Genomic DNA, 26,670 nt, shown 5'->3' with positions numbered 1-26,670 from the left:
AGATGTAAATTTTTATTTAAATTTTAAAATGTCATTAATGATCATTAAATAATAATTATAAAATACCAAAACATAAAATATGTATATATTTATAGGCATATAAATATGTGTAGATCATCCATAGGTCCATTTTACAAATTCAAATGCTATCAACATACTAAAATGCACTTTTCTCCAATTTAAGTTCACTCTTTTCAAAAGAAATCTCCCAAAATGAATCAACCTTCCAATAACAGAAACTAAAAGAACACTAGTCACACCTCTGCAGGATCGAAGTATCTTCACTGGGCTTCCATGGTTCCAAGGCAATTCCTTTCCATACTTCTCTCACCTATCCTCCCAACTAAAACAGCTTTCTTCCTCATCTATCCTCAGCACTTCATTCCCATGACCTCTCTCCACTCATTCTGCCTCTCCTGTCATCCTTTCTCCTAGGTAATGAACATTTCTGTGGCAACAGCCATTCTAGGCATTGTAAAAGAAGATTGGAATTTATGAGAAATAGTCCTTGACTCCTAGGCATTATATGTCTAATTTAGAAGGTAAGTCATAATCCTGGAGAAGGCTAAATACCATCCCAAAGATTAACTAACCATTTTAAGATAGTTTATAAAACAGTTCACAATTAATTGGCAAATTAATTTTGCACATAACTGAAGTATACAATAGATAGAATACCCTAGAGGCTTTCAAACAGATGGGATTTGGTCTGAGTCTTGAAGAATGAGAAGAGTTAGATAGGCAGTAAACTCTCATTAGCCTTAAAAAAAAAAAAAAAAAAAAAAAGGCACTCTCCCTTTTCTCCTCCCATCCTTGTACATTTGTTTCCACCTCCTTCTTCCTTCCCTCTATTAAAAATTCTCTTCCATATACTTCTTCCTTCTTCTTTCACAATCCAGAAATAATCCAATATTATCTATATCTAAAGTGTCAAAATGGTTACTTCTGTTATTCATTTCTTTCATTTATCTATCATATGGACATAAATAGGACTTCACATGCAAAACTCCAAATGCACAAAGTAAATGTATTAATAAGTAGTCATTTGTATTGAGAACCATTTGGCAGCTCCTGTTGGCTGGAATCATGCTGGCCACTGCCCTCAAGGAACTGTTGCTATCAACATTTCTGATCTAGAGTGACAAAAGGCCTGTGAAAAAAATGCTGACCTGTTGGAGGAGATGTAGCAGGACTCAGTGGACTTCTGCTACTCAGACGTTGGAGAAATAAAACATAGAGAGGTCATTAATACCCATAAGCACTGCTTATGGGGAGGACCTTCTGTGGTTATGAGACCTGTAAAACATAGCTCTTTCTTTCTACCTGGCCTAAATGAGCACGCTTTTGTTCAACTCATGAACTGGACCACTTGCCTAGGATTCCATCCAAATAACAAGAACTGCAGTAGATTTCACTCATAATTTAGAAGGTAGACTTCACACCTAATTTAGAAGGTAATAAGGTAATTTAGAGGTGTTCATGGAAGTGCTCCTTTAGTGAGGTAGAAGATTTCAGTTTTATAGCAATTACAGGACAGCTCATGTGTGTATTTCTTCTCTCCCTGCCTCACATTTTTCCCTTTTCAAATCGCATTCTCTTTTTAAAAACTAAATCTGGTTGGGCATAGTGGCTCACTTATAATCTCAGCACTTCAGGATGCTGGGTGGGAGAAATGCTTGAGATTGGAAGTTTGAGACTAGCCTGGGCAACATAGCAAGACCCATCTCTACACAATTTTTTTCTTTTAAATTAGCTGGGCGTGGTGGCATGCACCTGTAGCCCCAGCTACTCAAGAGGGTGAGGTAGGAGTATTGCTTGAACCCAGGAATCTGAGGCTACAGCGAGCTACAATCACACCACTGCACTGCAGCCTGGGTGACAGAGCAAGACTCTATATCTTAAAAAAAAAAAGGCAAACAAAAAAGCACTTAAATCTTTTGCGGAAAAAAAGAGAATGAAGAGAATGGTTTGCTTTTGCCTTGTATGAATAGATTCCCTGTAGGCTTTTGAAAAAGAGGCATATTTTCTAATACATTATTAAAAAGCAGGAGGTTGCTAAATTATTATAGTTTTCCCTTGTTTTTTCAGATTTGAACTCAACATTGTATTAATTAAACTGGCTAAAATTTCAAAATATTTTTAAGTACTAAAACTAAGTAATTATCTTGACAGTACGATTATAACACAGTTGACTACAGAAAACAGATTATGGATTTAGAGGGTATAGAATCATAGCCTAGCACAGGCAATCAATGAAGATTTATGGAAAGAAGGAAGAGAGACAGGGAAGGCAAGTTAATCAAATATTAAGTTAAAAATAAAGAACTACATAGAAGAAAATAAATAAATGTGTGCAGAGGAGAAAAAGAAAGAAAATTGGAAAAGCAAAAATTGTCAGGAGAAGCAGATATCTATATATTAAAAAGTCAAGAAGATAATAGCGGGAAAAAAGGACAAGAAAAGTGAAGGTGTCAATAAGAAACAGATAGAAGATAAGGAACTACAGCCCATACTTTAGAAAATGTACCTGCTGACAACAACCAAGCTGAGAATCAAATCAAGAACTCAATCCCTTTTACAACAGCTGCAAAAAATAAAATAAAATAAAATACATGAAAATATATTTAACCAGGGAGGTTAAAGATCTTCACAAGGAAAACTACAAAATGCTGCTCAAAGAAATCACAGATGACACAAAGAAGTGGAAACACATCCCATGCTCATGGATGGGTAGAATCAATATTGTGAAAATGACCATACTGCCAAAAGCAATCTACAAATTCCATACAATTCTCATCAAAATACCATCATAATTCTTCACAGAAATAGAAAAAAATCCTAAAATTCATATGGAACTAAAAAAGAGCCCACATAGCTAAAGGGATACTAAGCAAAAAGAACAAATCTGGAGGCATCACATTACCCAACTTCAAATTATACTACAAGGCTATAGTTACTAAAACAGCAAGGTGCTGGTACACGAATAGGCAAGTAGACCAATGGAACAGAATAGAGAACCCAGAAATAAAGCCAAATACTTAAAGCCAACTGATCTTTGACAAAGCATACAAAAACATGAAGTGGGGACAGAATACCCTATTTAATAAATGGTGCCGGGAAAACTGGCAAGTCACATGTAGAAGAATGAAACTGGATCCTCAACGCTCACCTTATACAAAAATTAACTCAAGATGAATCAAATACTTAAATCTAAGACCAGAAAACATAAAATTTCTAGAAGATAACATTGGAAAAACTCTTATTGTCCTTGGTTTAGGCAAAAAGTTCGTGACTAAGATCCCAAAAACAAATGTAACAGAAACAAAAATATATAGATGGGACATAATTAAACTAAAAAGCTTTTGTGCAGCAAAATAAATAATCAGCAGAGTAAACAGACAACCTACAGTGTGGGAAAAAAATCCATAAACTATGCATCCGATAAAGGACTAGCATCCAGGATCTACAAGGAACTCAAACAAATCAGCAAGAAAAAAAAATATATAATGATTCCATCAAAAAGTGGGCAAAAGACAGAATAGACAATTCTCAAGACATGCAAACAAATTACAAACACAGGAAAAAATGCTCAACATCACTGATTATCAGGGAAATGCAAATTAAAACCACAATGAGATACCATCTTGCTCCTGCAAGAATGGTCATAATTCAGAAGTCAAAAAATAATAAGATGTTGGCAAGGATGTGCTGAAAATGGAACAGTTTTACACTGCTGGTGGGATTGTAAACTAGTACAACCACTGTGGAAAACAGTATGGAGATTCCTTAAAGAACTAAAAGAACTACCATTTGATCCAGCAATCCCACTGCTAGATATCTACCCAAAGGAAAAGAAGTCATTATATGGAAAAAAAATGCACACACGTTTATAGCAGGACAATTCATAACTGCAGAAATATGGGTCCAACCTAAATGCCTGTCAGTCAACAAGTGGGTAAAGAAAATCTGGCATATATACATCATGGAATACTATTCAGCCAAAAAACTGAATGAAATAATGGCCTTTGCAGCAACTTGGATGGAGCTAGAGACAATTTATTCTGAATGAAGTAATTCAGGAATGGAAAACCAAATATCGCATGTTCTCACTTATAAGTGAGAGCTAAGCTATGAGGTTGCAAAGGCACAAGAATTATAAAATGTGCTTTGGGGACAATAGAGGAAGGGTGGGACGGGGGAGGGATAAAAGACTACATATTGGGTACAGTGGACACTCCTCAGGTGACGGGTATATCAAAATCTCAGAAATCACCACTAAAGCACGTATCCATGTAACAATAAAACCACCTATAGTCCAAATACTATTGAATTAAATTTTTAAAAAAGAAAAATAAAATATCCCTTCCAGATTTAAATGTCCAAAGACTACAATGTGATTTTATTACATTAATTTTTAAGAAAATAATTAAGAGGCTGTTTCAGTCAAATTTCTATCTTAGGTATCTATAACATTTATATTTTAAACAAGTCAAGGAAATAGGAGGAGGGAGAATGAAAATAAAGCATTCCCTTCCTTTTTTCCTGTATGAATAAGGTGAAAAATATTAGAAAAAGAGATCAGAAGATCTCATGTGAACTCAGGCTTTGCACGCTCAGATCGAATGGAACATCAAATTCCTCCAAAGACCAGAAACAACCCTCCTTTTAGTCTTATCATTCTTCAAATCCTAACTTAAACCTTGTTGAGGAAAAGGAGAAAATGCTTTAAGAAAATGAGGGATTTAGGAAAGGAATTGCTAATAGTTTCTTGGCACCATGTTACTCTGTCCATTTCAATTATAACCACAAGCTACTCTGATTCCTTTTTATTTTAAGAATAGTGTAGTGTGCCCCAGTGCCTGGTCTTTTCAACACTTTCAGTCAGTAAGCCATGGCATGCATTCCAGGAGGGCCCAGGCCTGCCTGGGGAGATGGCTAATGAGAGAGAGTATTCTCCTTCGCCTTGTACCCAGATTAGAGGGAATGGGATTCCTCAGGGTGAAACCTTTCCTGATACTTGGGAGATCTTCCAGGTTGTGTGTACCCTGGGAAAAATGCCATAAAGAAATGCATCCAAGTGTCCTTCCTCCTGAGTCACTGCTGAGTTGAAATCTGAATTATGTTTGTAAAATCCATTTTGAGAGCTATCAGATGTCATGTAAACTGTGCTTGTAGTGGTTGCTCAATAAGTAACAAAGCTGGAATATTGAATTGGATAATGTGAGACCCAGAATTTGAACTCTTGTCTGTCTGGCTTATTGTGAAATCTCAGTTACTTAACAGCTCTCTGACTCAATTCCTCTAACAAAAACCTGGGTCAAAAAATAGTTTATGTTTCATAAAGAGTACTAACTATGAAAATTAAGAAAGTAGCATTTATAAATAAATTCTGTAAATATAAAGCAATGAGATAAAATGTAACAATCCAAGTGAAATTTGTTTTTTTTAATTCTAAAATAAAACTTGGCCGGACATGGTGGCTCAAGCCTGTAATACTGGCGCTTAGGGAGGTCAAGGCAGGTGAATCGCTTGAGCCCAGAAGTGCAAGACCAGTCTGGGCAACATAATGAAACCCTGTCTCCACAAAAAATGTAAAATTTAGCCAGGAATGGTGGCACACACCTGTAGCCCTAGCTACTCTGGAGATTGAGAGGTAGGAGGATCGCTTGAACCCGGGAGGTCAAGGCTTCAATGAACCATGATCACTCCACTGCACTCCAGCCTGGGTGACAGAGTAAGATCTTGTCTCAAAAAATAAATAAAGTAAAATGAAATAAAACTTTACACAAAATACAAAACATGAGTGGTAACATTAGTCAAAGAGCAAAATGACCTGTTTTCTAGCCCTGTCTCTATTACAGGACTAATAGCTTTGAGGAAGTCTTTTCTGGCCCTAACTTGTCCATCTATAAAATGGGGATAATAATATCTTCCTTTAACAGTTGTAAAAATTTGAAGTAATTTAATATAAAGGGCTGGCCCATAATATACACTCAAACACTGGTAACTCTCTTATCAGTGACCTATGTATGACATTCATTTCCATTTATCCTTGAATAGAATGCTTACCTGACGTGATAATATGCCCCATTCTGCCATTACCAAAAAAAAAAAAAAAAAAAAAAGCAGATTTTTAAGGCCTGATCACATAGCTTTTATTAGCATATCATCATAAGGCATGTACAAGAGATGATGTCCAGAAAAAGCACTGGACTTAGAATCAGAAGCTCAAGTCTCAGGTTTGCATGACCTTGCCAGATGTACTGTTGTTGAAGTTGGTGTGTATGTAGCCATGTGATTTTAAACTAAAGGCTACGATTCTTAAGGGTGAGGTCAAGGTAGACATGATGTTCCCAGACAAGATCTTGACTTCTTTCACCTTCCAAGCATGACCACACTAGAAATGACCGATTAATTTTATTTTACAATGCTAAATTGTGCTATGATATTTTTATTCATCTTATATTCTTATAAACGAATTGAGGGAAGACATATAAGTTCTTTACCTTGTCTTTTCTGAGAAAATGTGTCTTGCTAAATTTAGGAAGACTAACTGTTTATTTGAAATTTCCACTAGAATATGTTTCAGCAGTAAAAACAAACAAGAATATCTTTAAATCCCTATACTTGTTGCTAATTGAATAACATACTACTGAATGAAAAATACCTAGATACATAAATATTTTAATAATCAACACCACAGTAACTTTCTTGATAAGTCAATATCAAGATACTGTAAGAAAGCAGATTGATGCAACCTTCCTTCAAGCAATTCTGTGCTTGAGTTCACTTGCTCACATTTATTTGCAGTCTGGACTAGACTAGACTGAAAGTGTAGTTCATAAATACACTTATTAGGTGCTATGTGACTTTCCCTGGCATTTACTATCTACACTCCTCCTCATAAAAAAACCTACCAATAATATCATTGCACATAAATCTCTATGATTTTGTGATCTTATTTTTCTAAGACATATTCTCATGAATGGGATGGCTAGGTCAAAAGTATGCGTTTTCTTTATTTTTAAAAGACGTTGCCAGGTTCCTTTACAAAACAACCAAAAGAATTATATTTACATTAGCAAGTTTTGAAAGTACCTGTTTCCCCATAATCACCACCACCAATAGATATTAATATAATCACACCTCAATTTTTGCTAATTTGCCATTTTAGTTTGTATTTTCCTTAATACCTATGAAATTGTAAATACTGAACATCTGAATTGCTCTCCTGTGAAATGTCTATTTTTATTGAATTCTGTGTTATATATTCATTTTTATTTGTATGTAATAGATGTTAACAACCTTTTTTGCTGCATATGTTAAAAAACATTTTTTCTTTTCTCTTTTTCTTTTATACTATCCATAGACCATCTATCATGTGCACAGTTAACATTTCATGAAATCACTGTATCTGTTGGAAACTGGAATTCCTGTATTTGTTTGCTATCTTTTTTTCTTCTAGTATTCCAAGTGATTAATTCCTGTATTTGTTGAAAAGTACTACCCACCCTTCAGGTAATTGATATACATTGAGGATCCTATATTTCTTTTCAAATATTATTGCTATTTTTTAATTAAAAAATTTAATCAAGGTAAAATTTATGGTTATATATGGTATGAAACACAAATCTAACCTCATTTTCTTTTACTTGGATAGCAAGCATGATTTATTCAATTAATATTTTTTCTAATGAATTCATTTAGCATCTATAATATATCATATTCTCATATTTCCTAAGATCCACTTCTGGCTTTTCTGTTTGGTTCCTCTGATCCATTTTTTTATTCCTATATTAACATTTTGCCAGGTTTTTTGGCACTTTGGTTTTTTTTTAATGGCTCTAATACCTGACAAAGCATAAATCTTATTCATAAATTTCTTGACTCTCTTTGGTCATTTAGTCTTCCCATATAATAACAAATATTAACAATACTAATAACATAAATAATAAGAAGAATAGCTAATGGATATTTAGTGCTTACTGTATGTCAGGCACTGTTTTAAGCATATCTATAAGAAAAGATGGATGTCATCCCAAAGATAACACAGCTAATAGATGATAGAGCCAGGATTCCAATTAAGGCAATTTGTATACAAAGCATGCACTCTTAAATATTTTTTATTTTTTATTTTTTCTTCCTATATGAAACTTAAGTTCCAATTAACAAAATTTCAAAACCAACATTATTGGGGTATATTTACAATTTTGTTAAATGTGCATATATTTGGATAGGGTTCACATTTTTAAGATGCAAAATTTTATGAAAAATCATGATCTTTCTATTAATCCAGGTCTTGTTTTATGTACTTCAATAAGGGTTTATTCAATTCAATTTTCTCCATATATATCTTACAAATTTCTTAGTAGATTTATGTCTAAATGTTTTATGGTTTGCTACTATTATGAATCAAATAGTTATTAGTTTTCCATTTTAATTCCTAAAGGGTTATTGCAAGTAGAAAAAAAAAGGCTAAATTTTCTATATTTATCTCTTATCCAGCCATCTTATCATATAGCTAACATGCTTAGTCAGACATTTCAATAGCAACCTTGTTGAAGCATGACTTTGAAAGAAGAAGCAAAGCAACTGTTAGGAAAAAAAAGGTTTGACTGAGAGAAAGAAGAGTTATATTAGAAGGGTTTACCATATATCTTCAAGTTTTAACAGAAATTCAGATATCTTCATTAGTGGAACTTAAATATTTGGCTATTTGATTGTGTTAAATTTAGCTTAAAAGAGAGATTTTCAGAATTACTTGAAAAAGATCTAAACTGATAGGAAACTGAAGATGTTTCAAGCATTAGACAAGATTTTACCCTTAGAAATGCTCTCCTCAAAAACATTTAATCAATGTGATTTTCATTTACAAATATAGTACATCTAACCAGAATTTACCACAGCTGCTATCCAAAATACCAATTACAACTGACCCTTGGACAACACCCTTGGACAACATGAGGGTTGGGGTGCTGACTCCCCATGCAGTCAAACATCCACATATAACTTGTAACTACCAAAAACTAAACTAGCAATAGTCTACTGTTGACCAGAAGCCTTACCGATAACATAAGCAGTCAGTTAACACATATTTGGTAGTTATATGCATTATATACTATATCATTACAATAAGGCAAGCTAGAGAAAAGAAAATGTTATTAAGAAAACCATGGGGAAAAAGAAATGTATGTACTATTCATTAAGTGGAGGTGAATCATCATAAAGGTCTTCATCCTCATAGTTTTCATGTTGAGTCATCTAAGGAGGAAGAGCAAAGGGAGGAGCTGGCCTTGCTACCTTAGGGGTAGCAGAAATGGAAAAAAAAATCTATGTGTAAGTGGACTTGCATAGTTCAAACCCATGTTGCTCAAAGGTCAACTGCACAATAACTTGGCTATATACACATATACATTTGAATATACATACATATATGGACATGTATATACACATATATGAAAGTGTATATATGTATATGTGCATGCATGTGTACTATATAGCCATATATATGTACATAGGAATGTATTCATAGAGCTTGATTTCCATCATTCACTATTATGGTGCTAAGATAGACTGGATATCCTGCATAAGTAAAAGGGGATGATCATTTTCCTTCTGAACTGGGTTACCACTTCTTATCAAAAAAGTAAAACATATGTGGAAGATATGAAAATCATAAGAATTTATTTGCCCTACTTTCCAAAGATTTATCATCTTCAATCCTGTTACATAATAACAAGAGTTATGTATTATGTTATGCAACATGTTCAACTACATGGGGAATCAGCACCCCTAACCCCCACATTGTCCCAGGGTCAATTGTAATTGGTTTTTTGGATAACGACTGTGGTAAATTCTGGTTAGATTTGTTCTATGCTTTGGGAGACAGAGCAGGCTTAATTATTGCAGGCAATATGTTCCAAGCAGTGAGTGAAGTATTGTAGGTACCAGAGACAATTAAGGTATAGCCTCTGATTTCAAGAGCTTACAAATCTAGTGAGGGTATAGAGGACAACTTAATGAAAGAGCAGGCTTCTGAGCGGCACTTTTGTTTCACGCATAGGAGATCTATTGTATCTTCCTCTGCCCATTCTTTACTGATCCTAGCCCTCCCTTGTCTTTATGGTCAGCTTGAGACACTATGATGCCTCACCAGAGGAAACTCTCTACTCTCTAATCCTAAGTAATAAAAAAGATACAGAATAAAGTTATTGTTATTTTAAATGTAGATACTGATGCGAAATTAAACAAGTAGATGATAGAATAAATACAGTTGTGCCTTGGCATCTGTGGGGAATTGGTTCCAGGACTCTCTGTAGATATCAAAATCCATGAATGCTCAAGACCCTTATATAAATGGGGTAGTATTTGCATATAACATATGCACATCTTCCTGTATACTTTAAATCATCTCTAGATTACTTACAATACCTAATACAATGTAAATGCTATATAGCTGTTATACTATATTGTTTAGGGAATAATGACAAGCAAAAAATATATATATGTTCAATTCTGATGCTTTTTCTAAATATTCTCTATCTGTAGTTGATTGAATCCATGTATTCAAAACTCACAGATACAAAGGGCCAACTCTTCCATAAAGAAACACATGCATAGATCAGAACCTAGAAAAAAGATGTCAAAATGACAATAGGGGAAGGAGACACTACTCAGAAAATTATCTTGGGACAAATGGCTTTCCATATGGAAAACAATAAAATTAGATTCCTAACTTACACAATATACAAAAATTAATTCTAATGATTGCAACTTTCAAACTTTTGTCAATAGAGAATAATATTTATTCTATTATATTATTCTATATTATAAAATAACAATATTTATTTATATTTCATAATATAATAAATTTTGTTTATTATATTTAGACATATATAACCATATTATTATATAATATATAACCATATTGTTATAAAATATAAATATTTATTCTATTATATTATTCTATAATTATCTATATAATTATTTTTATATATAATAATAAAAAAATTTATTATTTCTGTTAGAAAATATGCTAAAGAAAAGACACAAAAATACAAACCATAAAGAAAAATACGGATAAAAGTGACTACATAAAAATTTTAAAACTCTCTACAACAAAAGATCCCACTCTAGAGGATGGTAACGCAATGTACAGAACTGTGTTAGTCCAGGACTTGCAAGTTGCTAATGGCAAAATGGTATTAAATGTGCAAGGATTTATTAGGGGAAATAATGGTATAAAAGGAAATAAGGAAGGAGGCAGAGGAGGTTATGAAACATCAAAGTAAATTCAATCCCTTAGTAAAGGAAAGAAGGGTAGAAGGCTGGATAGAAGATGTTAGAACACTGAGCAGTCTAAGGAAGGTTTGGCAAAGTCATTTGTGAGCCAAAAATCAGCCACTAAAGAAGTCTCATATCTCCCAAATACACATCTGCTTTAGTATCCCAGCTTTACTCATTCATTCATGTGCAAGGAGAAATCTTGAGACAAACTCAGTGAAGGATTTTAATACACAGCATCTGGGGCTCTCATTCAATCATATTCCCTCTAGCAAGGCCTCTGTAAGGCAATCTCATGGCCGCCACAATAACTTACCAAAAAGATAATTGGCAAAGGATATGAAATCAGAATGATTAACAAACATGAAAATATATAGCATCATATAAGTAATTGGAGAATTGCAAATTAGAACTAGAGATAGAACAATAGAGATTCTGATTTACAAATCAGAATGGCAAGAATTAATATGTCTGTTAATAACAAGAACCTTCAAAGATTTGAAGAAATGGGAACTTTCATAAGTGGCCAGTGGTACTGTAAATTGTATGGCTATATCAAAGTGCAAATTGGCAGTATCTAGTGAAATTTAAAATGTGTGAATGTATCCTGTGACCACACAATTCACCTATAGATAATATGTCAGAAAAGTCTTTTGTGTATGTGCAAAAGAGAAAAATTCAAAGATTTTCATTGCAGTATTGAGTAAAACCCTGGAATAATCTAAATGTCCATCAGTAACAGAAGGAATAAATAAAATGTGACACATTATGGGTACAAAACAACAATGAAAAAAAAGAATGAAATAGAATTCTACATACCAGCAGCATAGCTAGATCCCAAAAAGATAACGGTAGCCAAGACGGCGAATTAAAGAAGGATGTGCACAAATTATACCATTTATATAAATTTTAAAGCCACACACAAAAAAGCTACTAAATATTGTTCATAGATAAGTATACATATACATGGGTGTAAATTTATGTAAATGGATTGGAAAAGTACATGTCAAATTCATAATAGCGATTGTCTAAAGCTGGAGGTTTTCTGAAAGAACGATGGTAAGAGCAGGCTAAAAAGTTCTACTTAGAATTTGTCTTGGCCCCTATCAACGGAGTTAAGAAAATAGGAGTGTTGTCATATGAAAGTTTTCTGTCTACAATAGACACCAGAAATACAGATTACCTTTAAAAGTGTGAAAATAAAAGATTCCCACATCTGAAAAGATTAGATGTTCTGAGGCAATGTATTTGGCCTCCTTTTCTGGACTGAAACATTTATATAAAGAGAAATGTGTACATTTGGATAACGTTAATAATAAGTGCCTCAGAGATCATAATATGAAACTGCTGAAACTGGAATAAAATAAAATAGTGGGGGTAGGAGGAGGAGAATTGTAATTAAGTTCATTATTTTAAAACAAAATACATTAATAATACCAATATCCTCCTATTAATGCCTGTACCTGTTCTGATTACCTAATTTATTGTTCATTTGTAACCACGTTATTAGTGTTTGACTTTCTCTAATTGATTTAACATAAAACACTTCATTTTGTACACACTGTTAAACATTTATCTTTGCTGATTACTAAGGGTGCTGAAATCTGGTAATATATTTATCTTAAGGGTATTGGTTTTCCAGCCTTCACAGTAGATTTTCCCTTCTGTGAAAGTATAATCTAAAAAAAATTAATTCCACTTGATGCTATCATAATTTTTTTAAAAAGCAGTATGAGAGCCTGTGCTACTTAGAGAAACCTTACACACAGGGACAAATTATACTTCTCTTTGTTCACACTACAACTTCCTTTGAGGTCCCTTGGAGTTATCCACAAAAATTGTTGTGGGAAATCATTCATTGGAATTAAGATTCTGGGAATGAATTGACCTGTTACATAAAAATTACTGAGATTTAAAAACAAAGCCTTAGTCTTAAACCAAATATAGAGTTTTAATATTGTGTTCAATTAATTTTCTTGTTGAAAGGGCCCTGAAAACCTTTTCTTCCAAACCATCCTCCACTGCCATTTCAATTTTTAATAATTTTCTCAGCATGGTTTAATCTACAGATAAAAAGTCAAATTATTTGGATCATTAGTTCTTAACATGTGGTCCTTGGACAAATTTCAGAATCACCTGGGGAGCTTATATTAAAAAAAAAAAAAATGCTTCACCTACTCTTACTCAGGAGAATTTGAACAGGGTAATCTATCTGCATTTTAACCTGTGATTACTATGTGTACTAATGTTTGAGCTACTCATCTAGATACTTTTTTGGCTCATTTCCTTTACAACAAACTGGTCAGAAAGACAAATGTGAGCTTCCAAGGATTCTGTGCATACAACACATTGGGTCTGTTTGAGACTGTAAAGCACTTGAGCATACTTAGATAAAGAGTACTAGAGAAGGTCAAAGTGATATTATAATAAGTGTGCAATAAAGATTAACTTAATTATTAAGGAGTGTATAACAACATATCCAATATGATATATGCACTTTTCACATAAATGTTTATAATTTTATTTTTTTAAGTGTTAACATTATTCAACTGGACCAAACAAACCAGAAGTTGTTAAGGAGTAATTGCTAATATAAAGCTTATTAACTCTGATTTGCACATACAACAGGGCAATGATACAGGGAGTTGCTATATTGGCAGAAAGAGAGACACAACTTTAAAGAAAGGGCGGAGTGTTACATTTAATGGTCCTGTGTAATTTTGCAATATTTACTGAGTACATTTGAGCTTCCTGTGACTTTGTAGATAGGAAAACACCATAAACCTTTTTCTAGTGGCTGGCTTGTTACTCTTTATAACAACCTTGACAATATAGATGCTTGTGGTAAGGGAGGAGGGTAAGAAGCTTGGTTGGGTAAAGGAAACATGAACTTTAGAGGTAATGCCATTCAATAAAGCATGTCATTAACACTAAATCATTGGGTGGTTAGTGTCATTGTTATTAACATTTAATAATTGCTAAGCACTTGTGCTTTATGCACAAGGAAAATGGACAAGGGGGGAATAAATGTGGTAGGAGCAGAGGGAACAGGTAGAAAGAACAGAGGAAGGGAAGAGTAGAGTGTGTGAGAGAATATAAGAGAGCCAAGAGAGTATTAGAGAGAGACAATGAATTAAACATTTTTGTATACAGCTACTGTACATGTGAATGTGTAGCTGAGAATGCTACATGGCCCTGTATGATATATATCAACAGAATTCAACTTCCACAGCAGAAAATAGATACTAAATAATTTAGAAATTAAAATTGGGATTCTGTTTTCTTAGGAAAGAACATTTGTTGACCTAAGTCAAACATGATTACAAATAGCTATATATAGAAATATTGGCTACAGATTAATCACCACTAGAAAGCATGAGAATTAAGAATCTTCAACAACTTGAAAAATAAAAACGGGCCAGGCACGGTGACTTACGCCTGTAATTCCAGCACTTTGGGAGGCCGAGCCAGGCAGATCACCTGAGGTCAGGAGTTCAAGACCAGCTTGGCCAACATGGCAAATCCCGTTTCTACTAAAAATACAAAAATTAGCCAGACCTGGTGGCAGGTGCCTGTAGTCCCAGCTATTCAGGAGGCTGAGGCAGGAGAATCACTTGAACCCGGGAGGCAGAGGTTGGAGTGAGCCAAGATCATGCCACTGCACTCCAGCCTGGGCAACAAAGCAAGACTCCATCTCAAAAAATAAAAAAAAATAATAATAAAAGGTTTTTCCTTCACTGATAGGAACCGACCAAATGTATAGCAGAAAACTCAAATTCCAATGCAATTTTTACTAGACCCAACAAAAGGTACAAAAAGCACTAACATAATGGATGTTAAGAGATTTTGTCACTAATATCACACTTAATATTCAGTTTTATATATATGTATGAACTTGTAAGTATATATAACTCTGTTTAATATCTTTATCTCCTTAATGTTTATTTCTATATGTGTGTAGATCTGTATTTGCTTTTGAAACTAATAATTCAAGCATTTTTAAAAGAATGGCTATAGAGTGCAGTGATTTAAGGTGTTTGAGGTAAGGGAACTAATATTAGAAAAGATACCTGAAACAAACAAACTGCTTTATTTTTCTTATTCTGGCTCTACCTTATACTCATATAGCTATGGATTTCTGGACTCTAGATTTGAGAATCTCAAATGGCCCTTAAAAAGTCTGGTTTCTGAAAGCTTTTTAGATGACTTTGATTCAACTGGTCTAAGAATTGGCATTTAGCAGCTGCTAATTCCTTAACTACCTCCTCTAAGTCTGCCCACTTAGAAATGCCCAAAATGCTACCTAAAATGCTAGAATAAATCCAATCCCTGAAAAAAAAACTCTTTTCTCAGTACTTCATTGCTATATTATTGTGCTATCTTGAAATTTGTTCCTGCTCTGGATTTCCTAATATGTTTTCCAGCTCCCTAGTAAATAAGTCTTCTGCTTTGTAATTCAGATCTTAGCAGCTGGCCTTCATACTTACCTACCCATTACTTCTGCAGTTCCTACCAGATCCTTATTCTGTCAAGAGCTGGCTTTGTAACACAAGCTTCTCATCTTCCCCTTTGCTGACTGTCCACCACCTGGACTTCCATAGTTTAAATTTGATATTATGAGGCATGAAGAGATTCTTTCCCAAGAGGAGAGGAAAAAGAAGAAGATAATTTGGGAGATCTGGAAAAAAATTTCCTGACTTATTTAAATTTCAAGTGTGTTAGAATAGGTGGTTTTCCCCAAATATACACTTATTTAGGATAATGGTAGCTTGAAGGCATTATTTACACAAAAATAAATATCCTGAAAATATTTTCCAAAATTATGTCATAGAATTCTCAATATCATTAGTTCACTAATCTTTGTTATCATAATCTCCTTTACAAACAGAAAATTTACAGTCTTGATAGTTTAATAATACTGCGACCCCATAATTAAATTAACTAGTATGAAGTTCTAACTTAAAGTCATTGGTGTTCAAAGAACAAGTTATTAGTGTCTGAGACAGAATTTCTTTTCTAATATGAACACTAATAGGGCATAGCAAAAAGATAAGTAGTTAGATTTGGATTGTATTGCTGGTGCCACCAATTATGAGACTTGTGATCTTAAACAAGTCCCTTAAACATTCCCCCTTTTTGCTTTAAAATGTGAATAACAATATTTCATAAACTTTTAACCACAACATTTTCATTATCCCCTTCCAGTTTGCATATTGACAATAGATGAATATTCCTAAAATATTATTTGGGCTACAGCACTTCCCCATAAAGAAAAGCAACTGCGGAAGACACAATTCCTTTCCTTCCAGGCACTTCCTGTGCTACAAAGGCTAGAACACTAAACACTACATTCCCCAAACTCTTCTATAGCTAGAGTGCTGTAAAATAATTGGATTTCACTGGTTAAGTGACACATGAAAGTTAGTGGCGGAACTTCTGTCTTTCTGGCTCTTTTTTTGTTTTTGGGTTTTTATTTATTTATTTTTTTTTTTTGGAAGTAGGGAGATGGACACCTTCACCTTCATCAGGTGGCTCTATAGTAATAACGTGGTGAGTACTATACTGGAAACATAAACAAAGAGAAATGGCAGCATGAATGAAGCAGTAGCTTATGACACCAGGAGAGGAGAGAATGAAGAGGTCCATGAACGCACTTTCCTGGGCACTCTATATATCACCCTAATTTTTTGTTGTAAATGCTGAAACATCGTATTATTGACTTTTAACCTATTTGTAATCTGTCTTCTCAAAGTAGAAGGTAAGCTACACCAGAGTACAAACTGTCTTGCTTATCACTGCGTCCTCTATTTGTAGAATGATGCTTGCCACACAGCAATAGCTTAATTAAGTATTTTTGAATGAATGACTAAATATGAATTCGCTCAACTTCCCATTACATCCTACCTCATATTTGCATCCACACACATTACTTGTATTCATCCTACTTCAGGAAAGGGTCCCACATGAAAAGGATCCAAACATGTTCTATGGTTTCTGTCTCCTTGTTCTATAAGTCACCCCTTTTCTCTTCTGTACTGAAATTTCAAATGCTGCCTCTCCTCAGGCTCCCTCATACTGTTAGTCATGCCCAATGTTGTTTTAATTTACTTTTCTTTCATTATATATCAGATTGAACACATTTGTATATGTTGAATGCTTTGAATATTTTTAATACATTTTCTTCTTATATGTTTTGTCTATTTTTGATTATTGGGTTGTCATCTATTTATTATTTATTTGCATAAGTTTTTGTAAGATTAAGGACCTTGATCCAATGGCTACTTGGGAATCTTACTTGGCCTCTCCAAACTTTTCCAGACTCCAACCTTACTGTAATACCTATAGCTTCCCCACAAGGCAAAGTGCTCTCTTGCGTCCAGGCTCATTTCATTCTACATCCCAGCCACACAGAACTGACTATAGTTCCCCAATGCAATGAACGTTCTCTCTTGGCATCAGGCCTTGTACATTTTGTTCTCTTTCTGGAATGTTCTCCCTGTTGTTCACTCAGATGACTCCTGTTTATCCATCTTCTCTCAGCTTAAATATCACTTCCTCCAAGGAAACCTTTCCTGACCTTCTAAGACCAGATTAAATGCTACTTCTCTAGACTTACATAAGAACCCTACATTAACCAATATCATGTAACTTACCAAACTGTACTGGTTTTCATCCTCTCTACTAGAATGAAAGCTCCTTGAAGACAGGATTGTGTCTCTGTCATCAAATATGTTCCTAGAGTTTGACCCAGTCCCTAGTTCAAAGTTTGCACTCATAAAATATTTAGCAGTAAATACTACTAAATGAATGTGTGTATATATATGTATACACATATATATGTATATATCTTCACCCCTAAAATATCTGTAAATCATAAACTCATTACAAATTCGAACTCCTGTTATACTTGCAGGCAACATCCCTGGTGCCAAACACAGTGTGTCCATACTAAGAACTCAACAGATACTTATTGAAATCTATTTCTTTAATTTATAAAATCTAATTCAAGGATAACTAAACCTGGTAAATAAAAAGTAGGTATTAATGTCTTGGTTCTGACATATAATAATGAGAATACAATCTACCATTTCAAGAGCTGTTTTGTCTAGAGAATACTCGTACTCAATTTTTAGAAATACCAACATTCCCTTCCTGAAAGGTCTTCATGAACATTTTTCTATGGCTATAGAGTCAGAAGCCTAGTGACATGATCATCTGCAGATGTAAAGAATCAGCCAGAGATTTCTGAGCTTCCTTCTATATCTAAGGTACCATTAAAAAATAAGTGTAAGATTTCTCTTGACCTCCTTAAATTAGACATCTGTTCAATATAGAAAATGCTAAGAGTGTAGAGTCAAGAATCTCAATTCTTCAAGAGGGTTGAAACATCGGGCATATATATATATATATATATCATGATACAGTATGGCTTTTACCTTTGGAAAACAATGATGTTTTACTTTGTGTTTTAATATGAAAATATGGCTTCAGTGTCTTAATTTTATTATCTATTCATAGGATAGTTTGCTCCTAGACAGCTATAATTATATTTATATACTACTGTTCCATTGACCGACCCAAATCTTACTAGGAGGGACAGACTTAGGGCTATTTTGGTTTTAGAGACATAAGAACTCTCATTTGTTAAGCTAATAATTAGTTCCAGAATTGTGATTAACTTCTAAAACCCAGCTCACACTTTTGGAATTCAGCATGTTTTCACTTTGACTGCAAACTCCGAGTGAAGCTGTCACTAGACAAATGGAAAGTGAGGATTTAATGACCAGTTCATGAAAGGTGGTTAGCACAGTGCTTATGGGTCTGTTCTGTTCACAGATGTTAGCTAGCATTTATTTTCAAGTTCCAGGGCTCACATGAAATGAAATAGCAGTTTAGTTCACAAAATGCTATAGCATTCCTGTTTGGTTCTGGTTCAATAGTTTTTTTTGTTTGTTTTTTTTTTTTTTGTTTTTGTTTTTTAAGTTATTGCTTCATATTACAGTAAATAAGTGTCAGTGCTTTGAAGCTTAATTACCTATCAGGAGAAAATTACAGGTAGTTCAAGGTACAGTCATTTAGTGATGTTTATTCTTGTTTAAGGGACATAGTTCAATTGTTTCAAATATATGTTTTATTTTATTTTTGAGACAGAGTCTCACTCTGTCACCCAGGTTAGAGTGCAGTGGCGCGATCTCAGCTCACAGCAACCTCTGTCTTCTGGGTTCAAGCTATTCTCATGCCTCAGCCTCCCAAGTAGCTGGGACTACAGACGTGCACCACCATGTCTGGCTAGTGTGTGTGTGTGTGTTTTAGTAGGCTGGTCTTGAACTCGTGGCCTCCTGTGATCCACCCACCTCGGCCTCCCAAAGTGCTGTTATTACAGACATGAGCCACCACACCTGGCCTCAAATTCCTGTTTTAGATGTCCATTATGTCTTGGCTACTGAATGCAAATGTTAATTCCTATGATACTTTTTTATTTTCAGTTCTCCCAACTGAATGAGCATAAATTCTCCTACAGTGGTGGACTGACCATTCAAACGTTAAGTTTCAAGTTCTTGCAGGTTAGTTTTTACCAGACCTGGAAAGCAGGAGGTCAAATTCAAATTTAATCAGTCATGTGATATCTGCATGATATAATTTATTTTCCAGAACAGTCATTAACTCATTTATTTGCTTACTTCCCTCCCAAGCTTTTTCATACTTCTTGCCAATTTCCCTCCCAAGTATTTTTTCTTTCAGTAAATTCTTATCAGCTTCCCTCCCAATTTTTTTCTTCTAGTGACTTAAGTATAGAACTGCCAAGCAGAGTTTAGAAACTACATCCAGATTTTACCTTCTTCAACTTACACAGTAAATAAATTTTTATTATAATGTATATGCAATGGCTGTCATGACAGACACTTACTTAATGAAGACCATTACATGGTTCCAAAAGTATTAACTAGGGCTTAATTATGTTGATTTCTCCTTTTAAACTAGCAAAGTCTCCAGTGCTGTTTACAAAAGCTACAAATATTTAGGAGATTCTAAAGGTAGTCTGGACACAGGGGAAGAAAAATGGTAGGATAAGTTAATGGGCACAGAGATACATAATAGTATTTTAAAATAAGTGTCACTTTGCCTAGAAATTCATTCTTCTATAACCTATATTTAAAGTAGAATATGTAAAACAGAACATGGAGCTGTTTATGAAAGAGGAGGACTGAAGGTGAAGAATCCGAACCTGACTCGTCACTCGTGGCTGTACATTACAAGTTTTCTATCAACACAGAACTATCTCCATGCCCTTCCCCGTGATAACGCATTTAAGCTATCTCACTGAGTGAATAATTTCCAAAAACAAACTGAAATCAGAAAACTATGTGAAATATGTTGTGCATGCTTTCTCCTATCCAGACAACTTTACACTTACCTGCCTGCTCTTATGACATCAAGGATCATTACATACGCAAGTGCTTTGCAGACATTAGAGTTGAACAAAAACACAAAAATGAGGAAGATAATATTCTGTTCTCATCTCCAGTTCCAAGTCTAGATGTAATATATTAAGAAACAGATCAACTTTGGCAGTCAAAATGAAAACATACTGAATCATGAATGTTTGCATTTGGTGAACGGAGCTTCATGGAGAACATATTGGGGGATTCTTGTGCTGGCACCAGCTGCTTAACCATAAAGGATTCTGTAGGTATTTCAAGTTCTTATGATCAAAACTCCTCCACACTTAAAAAAAAAAAAGGGCACCTTCATTTGGCACACAGGCATTATAGTGTATTGAATTCTTATTGGCCTTTTCAAAGGTGAGAACACTTATTTAACAACAATACCAAAGACACAAAAATGGAAAATCTTAAGCCACTGAAAATAGGGGACACTTTTGATTTTCACTATCAAGAAAACTGAGCACGTTCAGTTACTTTTATCTGTTACTCCCAGCAATCACATGCTGCCATGTAATCATCTGCTCAATGTCTTGAGACTGTGAGACAGAACATTTGCTGAGCAAAATTTTTGCAACTGACATGCCTACTTCAAAACACTTCTGAAACGGTCATCCAACAAGAGTTTAATACTCTCTCAATGTGCTACATGGAGTATACCAAAATAAAGATTTCGGAGTTGATATTTTCAAGGAATTGACCATGTAGTTGCATAGAAAAGAACATATATGAAACATTCAGTATAGAGAAGAAAAGCATATACTAAGTTACTCATTGTATTCATTACATTTGCTTAAAATTCATTACATCCATTACATTTTTTAAAAATACAAGAAATGTAGGAAATGCCTGGGTGATTTTTTCTATCATAAGATGACTAAGGAAGCCTAAATCAGTTACAAAAGTCAGCAGAACAAAAAAGGGAACAGGGACTCAGAGATACTTTGAAATAAAAAGCTGAATGTTTTATTTGACACTTAGGCAAAGAAGAAGCATAAATTGTTTAGTTTTTTAAATGCAGCCTATTGTCAACAATTATTTATTAAACCTCACCTAGTGGCATCCTCCGCTAGTACTTTGTTAGCAAAAGCTGTGATCCCTCTGTCTTCATCAGATGTCTCAATTCTAAGTAATCCACCTCTGCATTTTTCCTTCCTAACCCCATAGCATTTCTATCTGTCTTCCCTCCCAATTTTTGTTATGCATGGAGTCCTTAATCTTAAACCAATTTCTCTCCTCTTCTAATTTCTTGAAGAAAAAAAAATCACTCTTTCCTGAAGGATCATTTTTCCTGATGCCTTTTCTGATGGATGCAAATAGTACATAAACATGACATTTCTTATCTTCCCAGAATTCCTCTATATAACTCTTGTCTCTTCCTGTCCATCATGACCATATCTGGATTCCTGAAATAGCTTCCTATTAGTCTTTCTCCTTCTAGTCAGAATAGCAAATAGTACCGTCAATAATAATAACTTTTATTTTATATTATATATGCCAGAATAATCCACAAAACTCTACAAAATAGGCAGTATTATCCCCATATTGCAGAGGATAAAACTCAAGACATAGCAAGGTTAAGTAACTTTCTTCAGTAACCCAGTTCTGTCAGCTTTCAAAATCTATATTCTTTCTGCTATTCACAAAGCTTCTAATCATGTCCACCTTAATTCTGCTCCTCACTATCACAGTCAGTGATATATCCACACTTCAAAGCTGATTACATCATCCCCTGATGAAAGCTCTCCATAATCAAATTCTTGAGACTGCTATACAAGGCCTCCATGACATGGCCTTTTGGCTTATTTACACTCTGGTTCTATCTGGTTCTATCCTGATGATATCCTGCAGCAACCAAGTAGTTTCATGTCCTATGTTTCTATTCATACAATTTCTTCTGTCCAAAATATATTTTTTGTCTTTGACTCAGTCTTCAAGGTGTATGCTTTTAGAGATCCCTGAACTGTCTAGCCAAGCTAAAAACTATCAACTAGGCTTCTGTAGTGCCCTAAGGGTAGCTCTAGCTCAGCACTTCATATTGAAATGGTCTCTTTCCCCCAACCAGCCTACAAGTTCTTTGACAGAAAATATAATAAAGTTGTCGTTTCATACCCACCATGCTCACTACACAGTGAATAGTGTCAGGCATAAGGTACTCACACGAGTCATGTTTATGTGTCTGAAAGGGACATAAAGTGGAATCACCTCCCAACCCCATTGCCATTTCTTGAGCATGGAGCCAGTGTGGCCACAGTTCAGACCTTCAGGATCCTATGCTGTTTTCTTCCACATGATATACCAACTTCTGTAAATTGTATCACACAGAACAACTATGATATTTATAAGTGACCATCCTTATAATTATCTTTTATAACCACTTTGTGGTTATAAAATTCATATTGATGCTTTTTCATAATTCATATTGATGCTTTTTCATAATTCATATCATGAAAATTCATATTGATGCTTTTTCATAATTCTTTGGCTTCATGGCTTTCCTTCTCCTTAATTACACCAACCTCCATCTTTTCTGCACAGTAGTCACTAACAAGAACTGGCTTTCAGGAGTATTTCTCCCATGTCATGTTTTCTAACAGTATTCTTCACCTCAAAGGGAGGCATAAGTAGAAGAAATACTATCAGTAATAGAAATACCATGTCATGTTTTCTAACAGTATTCTTCACCTCAAAGGGAGGCATAAGTAGAAGAAATACTATCAGTAATAGAAATACTATTTCTAACAGTTTTCTTCACCTCAAAGGGAGATAATACAAGCTAGTCTCTACTGAATGGCTACTTTGTACAAGACGTTGTGTTAGGTACATTATATGTACATCTCAGTTAATCTTCTCAACAAGCCAGTGACCATTTACTCATTAATCTCCCACTTCTTCACATCAATCTAATCTTCACTCTACTTTATTGGCAGCTCATAATTAAAATATTCCTTCAAGGCCCTAAGTTTCATTCTTGTCACCCTTAGAATTGCATGGTGAATCATTCTATCAGAGGACATTAGCCTTGTGCCTCTTTGTGTAAGGAGGTTACTCTTCACATCATGCAGACCCAGATAGAGTCCATGCTACCTCCTTTCACTCCTGTAAAAATGCCTCTGTCATTTTCTATTACATCACCAGTTTGATTTGTTATTGATATGTTTGTCTTTTCCACTAGTCCACGAACCCCTGAAGTATATGATTCATTTTCTACACATATTTTCATCTCCAACTCCTAGTACACTGTATAAAATATAGCAAGCCTTAATAAGTATTTGCTGAATGATGATTCCTTAACTTCTTCTTTAGAAGCTTATTTAGGCACAAAAGCCCCTATTATATTATTTCATTTATGTGAAATGTCCAGAAGAGACAAATTTATAGAGACAGAAAGTAGATGGTGATTGCTTAAAGCTGGAATGGGAGAGACTTAGCTACAAAGGAATGGTAATTGAATGGTAATGGGCACAGGATTTCTTTTCAAGGGGCCAAAAATATGGTGATGATTATACAACCCTGTCAATATGCTAAAAAAACACTGAATTGTACACTTCAAAAATAATTTTAAGGATGCCCATGCAATCAGAAAAAAAAAGATGTTCTTCCTCTTCTCCTTTTTTCATTATTTTTAACAACCTTATTGATATATTATTCACATACCACACAATCCTTCATTATTAACACAGGGGACTCTGCTATAAACTCTTCAGAAAATAGACTATGTCTTATTCAACTTGGTATTCCCAGGACCTAGCACAGTGTTCAGAAATTAGTAAATGCTCATTTGAGAATGAGAGACCCACAGTACTAAATTTATTACTAGTAATATATTTAAGCTATATTTTGGCTAAATGTACTTTTAAAGGTTGACTTGAGGAAATCAAACCACCATTTATAAATTGATTTCTATGGGAAAACACATACTTAACACAAAAAAAAATCTGCAAGGCACCTTCCAAAACTTTTCCACTCATAAGTAAATAAAGCCCATGATTTATCTTGCAAGGTACTACCACTCCTACAACCTAGTCCCCTCCTAGACAAATATCTATGTCCTCTAGAAACACTTAGATTTTTTTGTAAAAACTCCAGATTTTTCCAACCTCCAGGTTATGAAATACTATTCCTGGAAGAAGGCCTTTTGAGGAATGAAGTATATCCTCTCTGAAGTAAGTCCAAAACTTTTGCAGGATAGCTTTTCTTTTCATTATGCTCTCAAAGTGTATAAAAAATAAGAATGAGGCTCTAAAAAAAAACGGTTGAATGACTGAGTATATACATGGAGAGCCATTCATATAAGCATGCAACCCTTTTTATAAGAATTGCCATTTCTATCTAATCCACAGTTAGCCCTTTTCCATTTTTTTTGGATACTGTATTTTTAACTACATTTTATTTTCTCTGCAATTTTTTTCATAAAAGATTATATAAAGGAATTGCAAATGCCTTCTATCAAAGATATTGCTTTTGAATCAGAAATATGATTTGGAGTATACTGCCAATAAACTTCATGGTAACATATTCCCTGCCCTAACATTTACAGCAGTAATTACTGAACCCACCATCACACAATTTACATAGTGAACAGCACAAGATCCATATACTGGTTTCTCTTGGAATACTTCATGTGATTTTCAGATAATTAGCTCATTCTCCAATATTGTTGTGAAATGAGTAATAGCATCATCTTCATTTTGCCTCTGCATCAAAGAACTGTAGTCACTAGAAGTTATATGGTTATTTGTTCAAAGCCAGGGATACAATATCATCACAATTTTACCCCTCTAATTCTCTGCTGGCAGATCAATGCTCATTCCACTAGGCAATAGTATTATTAAAATTATTAAAATCATCTTAATAATTTTTGGAGTATATTTTTAAAGACACATATTTTGTGGTATCTTTTAAAAAGATACCACATATCATTTATATGCAAGCCATATAAATAACCATTGAGGACATTTGTCTCACTAATGAATGAAGAAAATTCTCACCATTTCATAAAATGCATTTATTGTGATCAAATTAACCCATTATTTAAAAAATAAATTGCATTTATTTTATGTGTTTGCAAGCTTCTTAAAGCATAGGTCATGTGTTTTATTCATTGATCCATTCATAGTAGCTTACCCATAGAGGAAACATAAGCATACGTAGACTGATTGAATATGGAGCCAAGTATATAATTTGGGTAGTGTGAAGGGTTCATATGCATAATAAAAACTTTTTCACATAGTTTATTACCTCTTCTAGTTGGCATGCTTTGATGACACTTCTGTATCTATATTCATCATAGGAAACACCAAAGATGATATTTTCTTTAATGGTGCCAGGCATAATCCAGGAAAACTGAGAACAGAATGAAATTCTTCCACTGTGCTTAATTTTACCCTCTGAAGGCTCCAGTTCTCCCATAATCATCATTAGAAGTGAAGTCTGGAAATACAACCCATCATTATTAGGTCATTATCAAATCACGCTCAGGATTCACTTGTCCCTAATTATCATCCAAAGCAGAAGTATATATTCTTATTTTTAAAAATTCTATTAACTAATTTGATTGAAAATATTTAAAATACTTCCTGTTCCATGTACTCTGCTAAGCACAAAAGATACAAGAGAAAGTAAAAGAGACAATTACAATACAGTGTGACAATTATTTTGATAGAGGTTCACAGAGAAGGGGCACCTGATTCAGATAGTTGGAATAGGTTTGGAAGAAGAATGGCAAAGGTAACAGCTAACAGTTGCTGAGTGCTCACTCTGTGTTGAGTGCTGTTCTATGTGCTTTAACTATATTAATTTATTTAATCCTCACAGAAATCCTACAAAGTAGATTCATTATCTTCATCTTATTAGGTAGAGATTAGGTAATAGAGGTGTATTCAGGTAATATTGTTCCCATGAGCTTTTCTTGGAGTATACAGTCATCTAAGAGATGATAGTA

At 34.2% G+C, this 26,670-nt stretch overlaps 1 protein-coding gene across 2 annotated transcripts in view; it reads right to left on the bottom strand.

The window, feature by feature from the left end:
* CFTR (CF transmembrane conductance regulator) overlaps positions 1 to 26,670 on the bottom strand; it is a 181,622-nt gene that overhangs the window by 81,840 nt on the left and 73,112 nt on the right. For both annotated transcript variants that reach the window (XM_010389332.2, XM_010389333.2), the window contains exon 11: positions 25,968 to 26,159. In XM_010389332.2, coding sequence (XP_010387634.1) covers positions 25,968 to 26,159 — 192 coding nt within the window. The remainder of the gene's footprint in view (positions 1 to 25,967; positions 26,160 to 26,670) is intronic.

Source organism: Rhinopithecus roxellana, chromosome 6 (genome assembly GCF_007565055.1).
Source record: "Rhinopithecus roxellana isolate Shanxi Qingling chromosome 6, ASM756505v1, whole genome shotgun sequence".
Lineage (NCBI taxonomy): Eukaryota > Metazoa > Chordata > Mammalia > Primates > Cercopithecidae > Rhinopithecus > Rhinopithecus roxellana.
Note: the sequence above shows the minus strand (reverse complement) of the source record. Positions and strands in the feature narration are given on the sequence as shown.